General features: G+C 40.4%; 1 protein-coding gene across 2 annotated transcripts; it reads left to right on the top strand.

Annotated features, from left to right (window-relative positions):
- Positions 1–6,194: 6,194 nt before the first annotated feature.
- Positions 6,195–10,126, top strand: LOC135674203 (pentatricopeptide repeat-containing protein At4g17616-like). Of its 2 annotated transcripts, none has more exons than XM_065183806.1 (3): positions 6,195–6,397; positions 6,509–8,635; positions 9,706–10,126. In XM_065183806.1, the coding sequence occupies exons 1-2, from the start codon at positions 6,317–6,319 to the stop codon at positions 8,558–8,560; spliced, it is 2,133 nt and encodes a 710-aa protein (XP_065039878.1). In that variant the 5' UTR covers positions 6,195–6,316; the 3' UTR covers positions 8,561–8,635; positions 9,706–10,126. The 2 variants fall into 2 exon arrangements, with proteins under 2 accessions (XP_065039878.1, XP_065039877.1); XM_065183805.1 differs by having other exon boundaries at positions 6,509–9,069.
- Positions 10,127–14,123: the final 3,997 nt, after the last annotated feature.

Genomic DNA, 14,123 nt, shown 5'->3' with positions numbered 1-14,123 from the left:
TGGGAGGGAGATAATGCCTTGCTAGTGTATGCGAGTGGTCGACCATTTTGCATGAGAACGCCTCCAATTTCGACTCCAGATGCGTCGGCCTCAATGATGAAGGGTCTATTGAAATCTGGTAGCGCAAGCACCGACGTCGTTGTCATGGCTGCTTTAAGATTGTCGAAGGCAGCAGAGGCTTTGTCCGACCATTGGAAAGCATCTTTTTTCAGTAAAGAAGTGAGTGGTGCACTGATCTTCCCATAGTCCTTAACAAATTTTCGGTAGTAGCCCGTTAGTCCAAGGAACCCCCGCAGTAATTTCACGTTTGTAGGTTTCGGCCAGCCTTGCATTGCCTCAATTTTTGTTGGGTCTACCGCCACTCCTTCTTCTGATATTATATGCCCAAGGTACTCTACTTTTTGCTGGAGAAAGCTGCACTTTGGTTGCTTAACAAAAAGAGTATTCTCCCGAAGGATCGTCAAAACAATCCGTAAATGTTGAAAGTGAGTCTCAAGAGAAGGGCTGTAAACGAGAATATCATCGAAAAATACCAGCACAAATTTACGAAGAAAGCTCCGAAATATATCATTCATGAGACTTTGAAACGTTGAAGGAGCATTAGTGAGTCCAAAAGGCATTACCAAGAATTCATAATGGCCATCATGTGTGCGAAATGCAGTTTTTGGAATGTCATCGTCACATACCCGAATTTGGTGGTAACCGGATCGGAGGTCCAACTTCGTGAAGACTCGAGCTCCTTTCAATTCATCAAGAAGTTCATCCACCACTGGTATTGGGTATTTGTCCTTGACGGTGATGCCATTTAAAGCTCGGTAGTCAATGCACATCCGCCAAGTTCCGTCCTTCTTGCGTACAAGTAGAACCGGTGAGGAATAGGGGCTGCAACTTGGTCGAATCACCCTTGTTTCAAGCATCTCCTTTATGATCTTTTCAATTTCATCTTTCTGGAGGTGAGGATATCGGTATGGTCGAGTGTTCGCTGGTGGCTTGCCCGGAAGGATTGGAATTTGATGGTCATGTTGCCGAGAAGGAGGAAGACCGTGCGGTTCAGCAAATATGTCAGCAAATTCAGTGAGCAATTGGGCAAGATTTTGATCTTCAAATTCTATTTTCTTCCCCTCTGGTTGCTGCTGGAGGTGCATCAAAAAGGTACCATTTACCTTGTGTAAAACTTTCTCCATTCGTTGGGTCGAAACAGTGGTAACGTTGCTTCCGCGCTTCCCGCGTAGGATGATCTGTTTGCCCTTACAGTAGAATTTCATAATTAATTTAGAAAAGTTCCAAGAGACATCACCTAGTGTAGTCAGCCATTCGATACCAAGCACTGCCTCATAGTCATCGATTGGTAGGAGGAAGAAATCGGTGATAATTTCTTGGTCTTGCAGTAATAGTTTCACCTGCGGGCATCTTTGGTCGCACTTTAGGATTTTGCCGTCGGCAACCTTTACATCGAACTTGCTGCAAGCTTCAATATGCAGTGTCATCCGAGCAGCAACCTTACTATTCAGGAAGTTATTAGTGCTACCCGTGTCGATGAGAACAGTGATCGACTGTTGTTTGAGAAGGCCTCCAACTTTCATCGTTTGCGGATTTGAGTAGCCGGCTAGTGCATGTATCGTAATATCGGTCGGCTGTGGCTCTTCTTCCATATCTTCTTCTTCATGTTCAAGGCTCTCTTCTAGATGTTCAATGACCTCTTCTTCTACTGGTTCAATCATAAGAAGTCTACCTTTTTTACAGCGATGCTCGTGGCTCCACGGCTCGTCGCAATGCCAACATAACCCTTTCGCAGATCGCTCTCGAAGTTCTTCTCTTGTTAACCTTTTCGGTGCAGGGACTCGGTTGATAGTAGGGAGGGCTGAGAGCTTTAGTATTGTAGGTCGTGGAGTGATCCTTGTCCTCCGGGCTTCATGGTTCAATCGCTCCTCTTGAAGTCGTGCGAAAGAGATGGCTGCCATAAGCGTGTATGGTTGTCGCGCCTTAACTTCTCCCCGGATCTCCGGCTTTAAGCCCTCAATAAAAGTCCCCAATAACTGTTTTTCATACCAATCACGAGTTTGATTAGATAACCTTTCAAACCTGGTTTGGTACTCCTGAATGGTGGAGGTTTGTCGGATCTTTGCTAGTTGTCCGTCAATGTTCTCATAATAAGTTGGTCCGAAGCGGATCAGTAGTCCTTCTTTGAATTGTCGCCATGAAAGGGCTCCATAAGTGTGTTCAAACCAGTCAAACCATTGTATGGCATCCCCTTCCAGATGTATAGCTGCAATTTCCACCATGGATGCATCCGCAGTTTTATGGTACCGAAAATATCGCTCCGCGCGCGAGATCCAACCAATTGGGTCTCCTTCTTCCCATCTAGGGAAGTCCACTCTCATGCGCGAATAGTTGGGGTCGGTCATAGAACCTCCCATCTCTTGGAAGTCATCTCTTTGGGCATGATTTGATTGATTAGAGCTCTCTCCTTGATGTGATTTCTTCGGGCTTGGTGGTCGGCCCAAACTGAATTCGGTAAGGAGAGTCTGAATCTTATCCTCCATTCGTGCCTCAAAGGCTTCAAATTTAGCATTGATTGCGTCCTCAGATGCCATAGTATATGACTCCAAATCTGTGATGTTAAGATCTCTCTTTTGTTGACGGGTTAAAGGCATGTATGGGTTTGATAGAAATCAGTGAAAGTTTGCTGCATAATTGTGTTGTCTTGTAAGAGCAGAATTAACGTCGAAGAAACAGCGGTTTCTCGACGAAATCTCCACAAAAAATTTGAGAGATTTGAGGAGGGAATTGACAGCAATATCTCAGTTTATATGACAGCAAGGATGTCTAATTTAATCAAGAAAATTTCGACAGTAACAGTAAGAAAATTGGTGTAAGTTGCGATAGCAGAATTCTTGTCGAAAAATTTCAGCAACTTACGATGAAATTTGCAGCAATATAGGAACGAATTTTTTTTTTTTTTTTTTTTGGATTTTCGAATATGGATAACTAAATTGCAGCGGCAGTAAGGTAGGAAACGAGAACCTGCTGCAATTCACAGGGAGATCAAAGGATGATCTGCGGTGGTGGAGATGACGGTGGAATTTGGCGACGATCTTTTAAGCAATTGTGGGAATTGCTTTGGGCGGTTGTGGAGGGTTGATGGATAGCAGTGGAAGGGCAGCGAGATGCCAAGAACGTTGCTCTGATACCAGGTGATAGAACCCTTGCAGATTCTAAACTTGGGGTTGATCTCTTTAGGGGATCGGCCTCCTTGGAACTCTATAGGGGTTCCTCCCTCCAAGTTGCTACTCAAAGGCTGCAGAAAAGATTCATCTATTGCTTAACAAAAGAGAAGGAATACATGGCTATTTATAGGGGCTTCTAAACCCTAACTCCTAATAGGACTCTTACTTAAGACTCTTACTTCTAACCAACTCCTAATATGACTCATACTCAAGACTTATATTCCCTTACAACTCCTAATTCTTCTCTAAGAAAAAACCTCATAACAGAATGTCTCTCTCAATTAGGACTCTTCTAGTTAGAGTCCTAACAGAGTGTCCCTCTCAATTAGGACTCTCCTAGCTAGAGTCCTAACAAAATGTCCCTCTCAATTAGGACTCTCCTAGCTAGAGTCTTAACACTTGTACAGCGTGTAGAGGGGCAGTCGAAGGCTTATAAGTCTCATTTTAGTTGGGTTGGTGGCCTCTTTAGGCTTGTAAATAAAGGTTGTGTCATGTGGACACGTGCGAGAGCTTTTCGGTCTGTAATGGACCATTTTACCCTTTGTTGTGCAACTATTCAGAGCTTGTAAAGTCTGTTTGTAATTTGCATTGTCTATGAAGTGTTTTTCGGACATGTTTGCTTGTGGATCCCGATTGAGGCGTTCTCTTTAACCCGTTCTCTCTTTTGTTGGTCCTAAGGGACAATGGGAGGCTTCGGGGAGGCTGACCTTTGCGGACGGACGCGCGAGGGTGCCGCACGCCTTAGGCAAAACCAGCTAAGGTCGTGACACTCTGGCGTGGAGTTATAAATTGTCACCACATACGTTTCCCAACTTTTTGGTAAAGAACTGAGAAGTAATAATCCTTGCATCTCATCATCTATATTCATTTGCATAGCAACTAACTTATTTGCAAGACTCTGACATAGGCTTATATACTCAGCAATGTTACCGCTATCTTTATACTTCAAATTTACAAGCATTCTGAGGAGAGAAATTCTATTTTCCATTATCTTTTTCGCAAAGAGGTTTTCTAACCTTTGCCAAATAACATCGTTTCATCAGAGATATGCTTATGCAAATTTATATCTATCCATCTTTTGATATAGGCAATGACTTTTCTATGTTGAACTTCCTATTATTCATCGTCTATAGTAGAAGGTTTATCTTTAATTTTGATGAGCTTATATAAATCTTTGCGATAAAGCAGATCTTCCATCATACGCCTCCAAGTGGAATAATTTGATGAGTTCAATTTAATCATACCATCTGACTCTTCCATTTCAATTACACAAGAAAAAACTAGCACCAAACAATATGTTGCTCTGATATCAAAATGAGTTCCTCATTAAATTGTTATTAAAAACACATATTAACCAAAACAGCATAAACAGTAGAGCAATAAATCAATTATACAGTGAAACCAAATTTTTAACATGAAAAACACAATGCGGGAAAAACCACGGGACCACAGTCTACTTTAAATTTCCACTATCAATAGTAATTGATAATAGGTTTAAAATAAATCTTCTCTAGAATAACCAGAGGATCACAACAACATCAAGAATATAGATCTTGGCTCAACATTAACTTATCAGCGTCAACAAAGAGATTTCATAAAAAAAAAATTTAGATCTCACAGAATAAATACATGAAGAAAGTATCTCAAAGAGGGTAAACTATATATTAGAACTATTAGGATTGTAAAGTTTACTACAAAAATTCTTCATATATAATTTGGGCTAAAATTTATAACGTTTAATCATTGTCGTCGAGTAGAAAAACTCAATATCCTATATATTTCTCTCTGTTATTTCCTTTCTCTCTCTACATCGTCACGTTCTATTGTGCTCGCACATTCATATCATATCTTATTTTTTTAATTATTAATAAATCAGATTTGAACTTATTGCTTAAATCATTAGTCGAAGCCCATATATCGACTTGACCCAACAGAAGCTAAGATGAATCCCATCATTAACCATCTGCCCATACATACAGCACACATATTGAACCTTTTGCAAGGAAAAAATATATATACATATGCATATTACGGCATTTACTTATTTAGTGTGCTGTTGTTAGTGTGGAGTTGACTCCTTAAGTTGTTCTTGTTCTTCACCACAATGTTTAGTGAGGTCTGCGGGGCTTCACAGACCCTCGTTGCTCTCAGTAAAAATTGCCATGATGATATGGTTGCAAGTGGCTATCTTGCTTTGGATTTCTTTCTCTGTATTAATTGTGCTCCTGTGTAGGTCTCATCATTAAGGAACAACAAAATTGCACATAATATATTATAGCTTTCCCAAATAATTGCTTTTGTCTCTGCTTTTACAGTTGCAGAAGAGAGGAAGATGACCCCTTCAAGAGTCAAAAGTCCATTTCTACTTACTAGAATAATGTTAAATACTTGTTTTCTGGTTTAATGCCAGAGTAGAATTAAATATTACTTTTTTATAGGATGAGAGACATGAAGCAAGGTATTATAGATAGATCTTCGATTGTGTATGTGATAAGTGTTAGAAGAGAATATAAAATAAAAATTACTAAAGAAGCTATTTTGTATTGACGTATTCTCTCTCTATTTATAGAGGGATAAATTTCCTCAATAGAATAAAGATTTTCTCATATAGTTAGAAAAATTTTATCTTCTATCAATAAGCATTCCTGTAGATCCATAAGCCACGTTAATTAATTACACAAACATGCTGCTATTCCTCGTGAATTTGGCGCTAAATTTGTTCGTATATACTTTTCTTGGACCAGAATGATTCACAAATCTAAATACAAATGACAAGAATTAAGTCAACTGGCTGCATTATTAGTCTGCCCCTCGTCAACAGCCGGTTCAATCGGCCCATGTCTCACAACACCGGCCGGTTCATTAATTTTGTGTTACGGGCCGGCCCATATCTCACAACACGGTTCAATCGGCCCATGCTGACATAGACAGCCTGAGGCTTGTCTGGGTTCTAAGACGTGTGCCTCTTTCCTCCCTAGTCTCTGTTCTCGTTCGGATTGTCGACGGCGCCACACCGCCTGTCGGCCTCCCTCCCTCTACGCCTCTTCTCCTCCGTCTCTGATGCGAACCACCAGCTTCATCGGCATCAAATGAGTCGTTTTTTCGTGCGGCTTTCTCCCTTCCACCGAAGGCTCTCGCGCATCCTCCTTTCGTCCACAGTTGATGCGAGCGTAAGATCAACCCTAGATACCAAATCTTGTTGAATTTGTTATAAATAGGAAAAAAGACGGGAAACTTGTCCCATGATTCCGTTCTCCTAATCACACCTCTCTCGATTTCAGGTCGATCGTGCCGGATTACCCTTCCAAATTGGTGCTGCAATGTGCTGCGATCCGTTTCGACGGTATACTTCGAGTAGAGTTCAACCAAGATCCCTATGGGAAGGCTCCTCCTACGAGACCCTGCTGAGGAAGTTCGAGTCGGCTCTGCCGGATGAGTCCCTTGAGGAAGCGTGGGAAGCATTCGGCAACTTCAAAATGTTGCATGGTTTCCCCGAGCAGCGACTGGTGAGCAAATTGATCGCTTCGCTTTCCTATTCATCGAGTGCTCATTGGCTTCGAAAAGCTTACGATTTGGCCATTAAGATTTCGAAGGAAAAGCCTGACCTTGTTCGGTGTGAATCCTTCTCCAGACTATCCCTCGCTCTAGCCAGAACCCGAATGCCAGTTCCTGCCTCCACCGTCCTCCGGATAGTGTTGGAGCGAGGCAAAATTCCATCACAAGATATATTAAGCGCGTTGTTCTTACACCTCGTGAAGACACGAATTGGGTCCTGTCTCGCGTCGGATATCTTGATTGAGATCTGTGAATATTATTTGAATAATTTCTGTAGCTCAGGCACAAGAAAGGCTAAGAAGATCAACCTCATGAAGCCAAATACTACCATTTTTAACCTTGTCCTGGATTCATGCATAAGATTTGGTTCTCTGATAAAAGCACGACAGATAATAGAGTTGATGCCACAAGTAGGGGTTATCGCCGATGCAAATTCCATTGTAATTATTGCAAAGATCTACAAGATGATGGGGGAGCGTGGTGACTTGAACAACTTGAGAGAGCATATCGATAGTATCTCTTCCCCAGCATTAAGTAGACAATATTGGCAGTTCTATGACAGTCTTTTGTGCTTGCATTTCAAATATAATGATGTGGATGCTGCTGCAGAGCTTATGTTGGATCTTTTTCGACGTACACGGTCTCTTCACTCCTCCAGTGTGCTGCCACGTGTGAATTCTAATGGGTCTCAAACCCAATGCTTCCTTCAAGTTGGATCAAGCAATCTTCAGACGGGTAGTAGAATCATAATTGATTCACTGAACTTGAAGAATGATTTCCTGGTTGCTGCAAAAGGTCAATCAGGACTCATTCTCTTTGTGGATGGTAAATTTCTTCCCAGCAGCAAAGCTATTGCAAAGCTTATAAATGGCTATGTGAAAGAAAGGAACGTAGATAAGCTGTCTAACTTCTTAATTAATGTACAGAAAGAGGCAGATATAGTAGAAGAGGATTTGTGTTCAGATGTCTTGCATGCTTGCATTATGTTAGGATGGTTGGATACTGCCCATGACATTTTAGATGACTTGGAATTAGCTAAAATTCCTGTCGGAGCCAATCCTTATGCATCACTTTTGAATGCATATCTCAAGGAGAAAATGTGGGAGGAATCCAAAGTCCTAGTAAATCAAATGAAAAAGGTTGGTTTTATAGTTAGTGTATGTGATGAGCATGGTGAATCCACTTGTGTTGTAGAAAATATAGGTGCCAATCATTTAGATAAAAGAACATCAAATTTAGTGAAGAAATCTGATCTGCTTCAGTTTCTAGAACAGGAAGACAGGGAATATAACCTTGGAAATCAATTGGTTTATGAGTTTAATTCTTCAATTTTATTCTTTTGCAAGGCCAAAATGATAGAAGATGCTTTAAAGACGTTAAAGCAAATGAGACGAAGGAATGTCCAACCAACGGTTTTGACCTTCAGCTATTTAGTTGATGGTTATTCTTCTTTGGGAATGTATCGTGACATTACGATATTGTGGGGAGAAATGAGGAGGCAGATGGAATACGGAATGCTAGCTGCAGACAGAGATTTGTTTGACTGTTTGCTCTGGAATTTTCTAAGAGGTGGGTACTTTGAGAGAGCAATGGAAATCATCAATTATATGTTGAAGCATAATATGTATGTGGATAAATGGAAGTACAAAAGGGAGTTTCTGAAGTACCACAAAAATCTTTACTGTAGTCTGAAAGCATCAGATTGCAGAACAGATGCTCAGAACAGGAGGCTTGAATATGTCCGAGCCTTTAGGAAATGGTCTGGCATTGACCGATAGTTCAAAGAATAACTGCAGAAGCCCTTTGTGCTTAGGCATCATAGGGAGACGATAACAAGGTGCTGGTTGTTAAAGGTAAAAGAAATCTGGATATATTTTTCTTGTTTGGGACACTTGGCTATTTCTATGTTGTGGATCTTCAATCATATTTAAGTATATCTGTCAGACTACAGGCCTTTTCTCCGCATCACATCTACAATTTGCACAAAGTGAAGTGACTTTGATACATGCTGCTATGTCATAATTAATTGCAGTAGTGGATCAATTGGAATATCTATTTCATTTCAAACTTTTTAAGAGGGAACAATGTTTTGCCGTGCTAATTGGGTATTCCTTCATGCCAAGGCGATGCGGTGGTTTACTATTTGAGTCAACAAATCTGGTCTTTAAGTGGTACGGTTGATGCATTTCTGAGTTGCTATATACATGACAACTTGAATGTGGGTCTGTGTCAACTTGTTCTTTGATTCCTCAGCCACATGATATTGATGTCTCTGTTGCTGAAAAAGGTATCAAAAATAAGTTTGTCTCACATTTTCTAATACTTTTGAGAAAGTTTTGTTGATGATGCAATATGGTTTCTATCAATTTGAGCTATTTTTGTTTATTATTATAAAGAAAAAAGTGCTTGCGAGCATTTGAGAAGAGAAATGCTAACAGTATTTGAATTTTTAGTGTCATGGAACTAATTGGGATTTCACTTCCTTATTTTAAAGCCTGCTCAAGGGGAATACGAATGTTTCATAGGGTATGGTTTTTCACCAAAAAAGGAAAGCGGAAAAAAAGTGAAAGATCTTACTGTAGCATTTGGTTTATAAAGATATTCAATAAGCAGTTAAATATATAGCTACCTTTAAATGTGTGTCACTCCGAGTCTTTTTACTTGTTTGGTGAACTTCATCTTTGGAGAGTGTTCTTACATAACTTGCTTGATAATTCCTAACGTCTCTACTTCATATGATATTTTTGTTCTACAATTCTTATGCATATTGGTCCTAATAGCGAAGAATCAATTATGACAGTTAATTTTCTCTATCTGAATTAAACAGGATATAAATTTTTATTAGAAAAAAGAATGGTTTTCTTGCTATCATTTGTACAAGGAAGTTTTACTATCAAGTTTTAACTGTTTGTTGAATCTACAGTATTCTTACGACAGTGCAAGCCAAAGAAAGCTACCAAAACTGCAATAGCTGATGATGAAAGCGCCGTGGCACAACTTGACTTAAAAAGCATCAAAGAGGCACCTGAAGAGAAGCAGACATCCTGTTAGAGAGAACGAGATTAGCTATTAAAGGTCACTCCAGATGAGGTATGAAAGCCTGGAAGTAGTTATGATCTCACACTAGGGTGTTTGTCTTACGTTAAATATCAACTTGTAACTATGACTTAGGCTCGACGTATACAACACAGAAAGTAGAGGAATCTGACCTGTAGGTTATGTTTGATTCAGATCTTATGCTTGTAAATTAGGTAGGTTAATATTTAGATTTTCGGTTAGGATGGTCAATGCACAATTTTATGTTATTGATTTCGAGACTCGAAGGGAACAGTCTTATGGTTGTAGATCGTCACTGCATTAAGTTTTAGATTTTCACATATAGTACTGTTATCTTATTTGAAGGTATCGACTAGTAAATGGATAACAAAATTAATAATTCATTGCATGTGTGCCGTGGCTGGTGAGTCAGCACGGCCTAGTCCACGGGCCGATGTCGGGAGTTTTCGCTCGGTCGAATGGGTTGTCGAGATCGATCACACTCGCGGGTCGGGATGTTGCTTGGTGTCTCTTAGTCGGGACTGTCGCACTTCCAGGGATGGTCGCGCTCCTGCATAGAAGGCTTGCGTTGGGGGTACCCGACAGTGGCCCCTCGGTGAATGAGTCAGTTCTCTTTCTCTTTTTTTTTCCCTTGGGCAGATGTCGGTCAAGAGTTTTTATATTACTGTATAAGGATCGGTCACCACGGGTTTCGCACGACGGTCGGTAGCCGAGGGACAAGTTCTCATCTTTCTCTTTTTTTTTCCCTTGGGCAGATGTCGGTCAAGGGTTTTTATACTACTGTATAAGGGTCGGTCACCGCGGGTTTCGCACGGCGGTCGGTAGTTGAGGGACAAGATGGTACCTTTGTACGATCGCTATCCCGGAATGCGTGGAACGACGCCATACAGCATCGTCCTAAGCTTTTCGGGGCGGGAAGTACATGATGCCATCCCGAGTTTTTCGGAACGGGATGTGCCGAAAAGTGTCTTGGTACGGATCATGTCTGGCGTGTAGGAGTACTTGTGCTGACTTGGCGAGGGAGTGGTGTGCATCGGTGGTGACGTGGTTGGCGCCCAAAAGACCTTATCAGTAAGTTTTTAGGTTCGAATCTTATCTTTAGATTTCACGTTCTACTCTTCAATATACTTGGTTGAATAATAGAACTGTAAACTGTAAAGGTTAAATCTGCAACAGAATGTAAAATGAAAGCTAAAGAAAAATAAAATGAAGGAAGAAAAAAAAAAGGAATTGTCTCAAGAGCAAGAAAAAAAGGAAATGAAGAGGGGGAGAACTTTTGCAGTCTTTTGCTGATCCTTACTCGAAGGCGACCAATGATAGACTTTTGTGAACAGAGAGAGATTATAAAAGAAATATAAAAGTGAAATAGCAGATATTTTAAAGAGTTGAATTGATATCATATATGGAAGACTGGGCAGAGATTTCAAGAGTTGTACTGATATCATGAAAATAAAAAATAAAATTATAAATCTTGACTATTTAAGATCTATCACCAAATATATCAAAAAAAATTATAATAAAAAAATAAAAGAAAAATTCAAACTAGGAGATATACTTCGAGTCCAACCAAACTTAGTGTGTGTGTGTGTGTGTGTGTGAGAAGACGATGTGAAGACCACACGTTCCAACAACAGCATCAGCGCGACCTGCCATCGCAATGTCTTGTAGCAAGCGACGGTATTCTTCTTATACTGTGACGAATGCATGGTAACTGTGTCGGGTCACCACAGCGTCCAGTTAATTCTTTGTTCCCTTTCCTGTTGGGGATTGGAACCCGAGGAATCCCCGACGGGAACGCCGTGTCGACACCTCTCGATGGGGTCGGCTGCTGCTGCTGCTGCTGCGTTCCCAAGCTTTTGGCAGTGGCTGCTGCTCGTGTTGGTCTCCACTTAGTGCAGTGCAGATGGTATCATCATATGGTTTCTGACATGCACGGCACTTAAACTGAGATGGAGGAATTGATAGAACCATCTCTCAAGTTCTTGAAGTTGTATGATTCACATGATCGCACACTACTTTTATGCCATACCAGCCTATTATTCCACTCGAGAATATTACTCAAAACGACATTGTTTCTTTTCTCTCTTTCTCTCTTCACTCGATTTAGTAAATGATGTAGAAAATGATCTATTCAATCAGGTGATGGGAGGCAGACTAATAATGCAGCCTGTTGACTTAAGTCTGCCATTTGTAATTAGATTTGTGAATCATTCTGGTCCAAGAAAAGTATATACGTACAAATTTAGCACCAAATTGATGAGGAATAGCAGCATCTACAGGAATGCTTATCACATACACTCTCAAAGATCTATCTATGATAACCTTGCTTCATGTCTCTCACCTATAATGAGCAATATATAATCCACCAAAGTCTGGCCTCTACATAAACCAGAAAACAAGTATTTAACATTATTCTAGTAAGTAGACTTGGACTTTTGACTCTTCTGCAACTATAAAAAGTAGAGACAGAAGCAATTATTTGGGAAAGCTATAATATCTTATTATGTGCAATTTTGTTGTTCCTTAATGATGAGACCTACACTGGAGCACAATTAATGCAGAGAAAGAAATCCAAAGCAAGATAGCCACTTGCAACCACATCATCATGGCAATTTTTATTGAGAGCAACGAGGGCTTGTGAAGCCCCGCAGACCTCACTAAACATTGTGGTGCAGAATAGATGAAGAATAAGAACAACTTAAGGAGTCAACTCCACACTAACAACAACAAATAAGTAAATGCTGTAATATGCATATGTATATATATATATATATATATATATATCCTTGCAAAAGGTTCATTGGTTAATGATGAGATTCATCTTAGCTTCTGACATTATATTTCCCTAGTTTAGGTGTTGATATATGCATAAGGGACCATTCCAAATAGAACAAAGGTTTGAGGTAGCATAGTATTTAGATAGTGGGGTTGGGGGGTCTATAAATCAAGTGACAATGATGACACATACTGTTGGTGTATACACCAATTGTTTATGCTTTTATGTGATCTATGAGATTTCCTATGATGGGAGTCTTAAAGTAGAGCACACATCAAATTCACTAAATATATGAGTCTCAACATGACCCCCCATATTGCTACAATAATCATTATTTAGCTATCATACTTATCACAATCTCAAAAAAAAAATGGAGTTTTAGATGAAACTCTAGAGAGATATATATATATATATATATATATATATATATATGAAAATGCCATATTAATCTAATTGATTAACCATTTCACAGTATTCATTCTCATTTGACTCGGAGATGACATGACACATATTTGTCCTCAAGTGTTTGAACACAAGTGAACAATAATTGTCATCACTGTAGTCCTTATTATTTATCATTTTATCAATCATAAGTTTCAAAGCCCATCACAGCGCATGTAATTGACTCGAACAATGTCCAATCGAATAAAAGATCAGGAAGATACAGACAACTGCCATCACAGCGCCAAACGCTTATCTAGACTGCTCGTCTTTGCGATGACTAAAGAGCCTTGAAGTGCAGTTGAGTAAGGATCATAATCTTGTGGGACAAGAAGATGTGAAACAAGCTGTGTAGAAACTCCAAGGGACCTCTGAAACTTGCAGTGGTCGAGCAGATAGAAAAAGGAAGGGCAAAACCACTGAAAAGCTGAGGAGAACTATTTGCTTTGTTGGAAATTGCCACAGTGAAGCCATTGGCCTCTTCCTTCCCATCACAGACACCGCAGGCCAGCAGTAGTGCAACCGAGGTTAATTTCTTGCAGATGTTTTGATCCTTCTCTTTCCTCGGTTGGAGGGAGGATCAGCTAACACTAAACAAGGAAGGAATAGTCGGTCTGCCAATGGACAATACGTTCACTTGCTTTCGAGGAGGAGAAGCTTTTGCTTTCCTCTCGGTAATAAAGGCTAAATCAAACCATGATTCCCTTGACCAAATCAACCCTGGCTTTAGTTGCATCATTTCTTTTTTCGTGGGGCGGAGACTTTGCTGCACGACGGCTGTTCTTATCCTCCCTGTGAGAACTTAAACCTGACTGCTACAGAGATCAAAGCCTTCTCAGGAGGCACAGCTAGCAGAAGATGAGCGGAAGAACAGATGGGCATAGTTGAATCATCTGCAATCAACCCGGCATTCTTCGCCACTTTTTAGAAAGACTCCCCAGTAGTAGTAGCGTTGTTGATGATGCAGTGCTGCGCTTTGTTTTGGTCACCGACAAAGACACGGTACGGACTCGACATGTATCATTCATCCGCTGCTCCTCTCCCCACCTTGTGTGTGATCTAAAGCG

The sequence above is a fragment of the Musa acuminata genome, chromosome BXJ1-5 (assembly GCF_036884655.1).
Source record: "Musa acuminata AAA Group cultivar baxijiao chromosome BXJ1-5, Cavendish_Baxijiao_AAA, whole genome shotgun sequence".
Taxonomy (NCBI): domain Eukaryota; kingdom Viridiplantae; phylum Streptophyta; class Magnoliopsida; order Zingiberales; family Musaceae; genus Musa; species Musa acuminata.
The sequence above is the reverse complement of the archived record's forward strand: the minus strand, read 5'-3'. Positions and strand labels throughout refer to the sequence as shown.

What these genes read in the sequence shown, in the direction of transcription:
- LOC135674203 (XM_065183806.1), top strand. Translation starts at nt 6,317, where the DNA reads ATGAGTCGTTTTTTCGTGCGGCTTTCTCCCTTCCACCGAAGGCTCTCG. An exon ending in CGTCCACAGTTGATGCGAGC is followed by an intron (nt 6,398 to 6,508) that starts GTAAGATCAACC and finishes TCTCGATTTCAG; the next exon opens with GTCGATCGTGCCGGATTACC.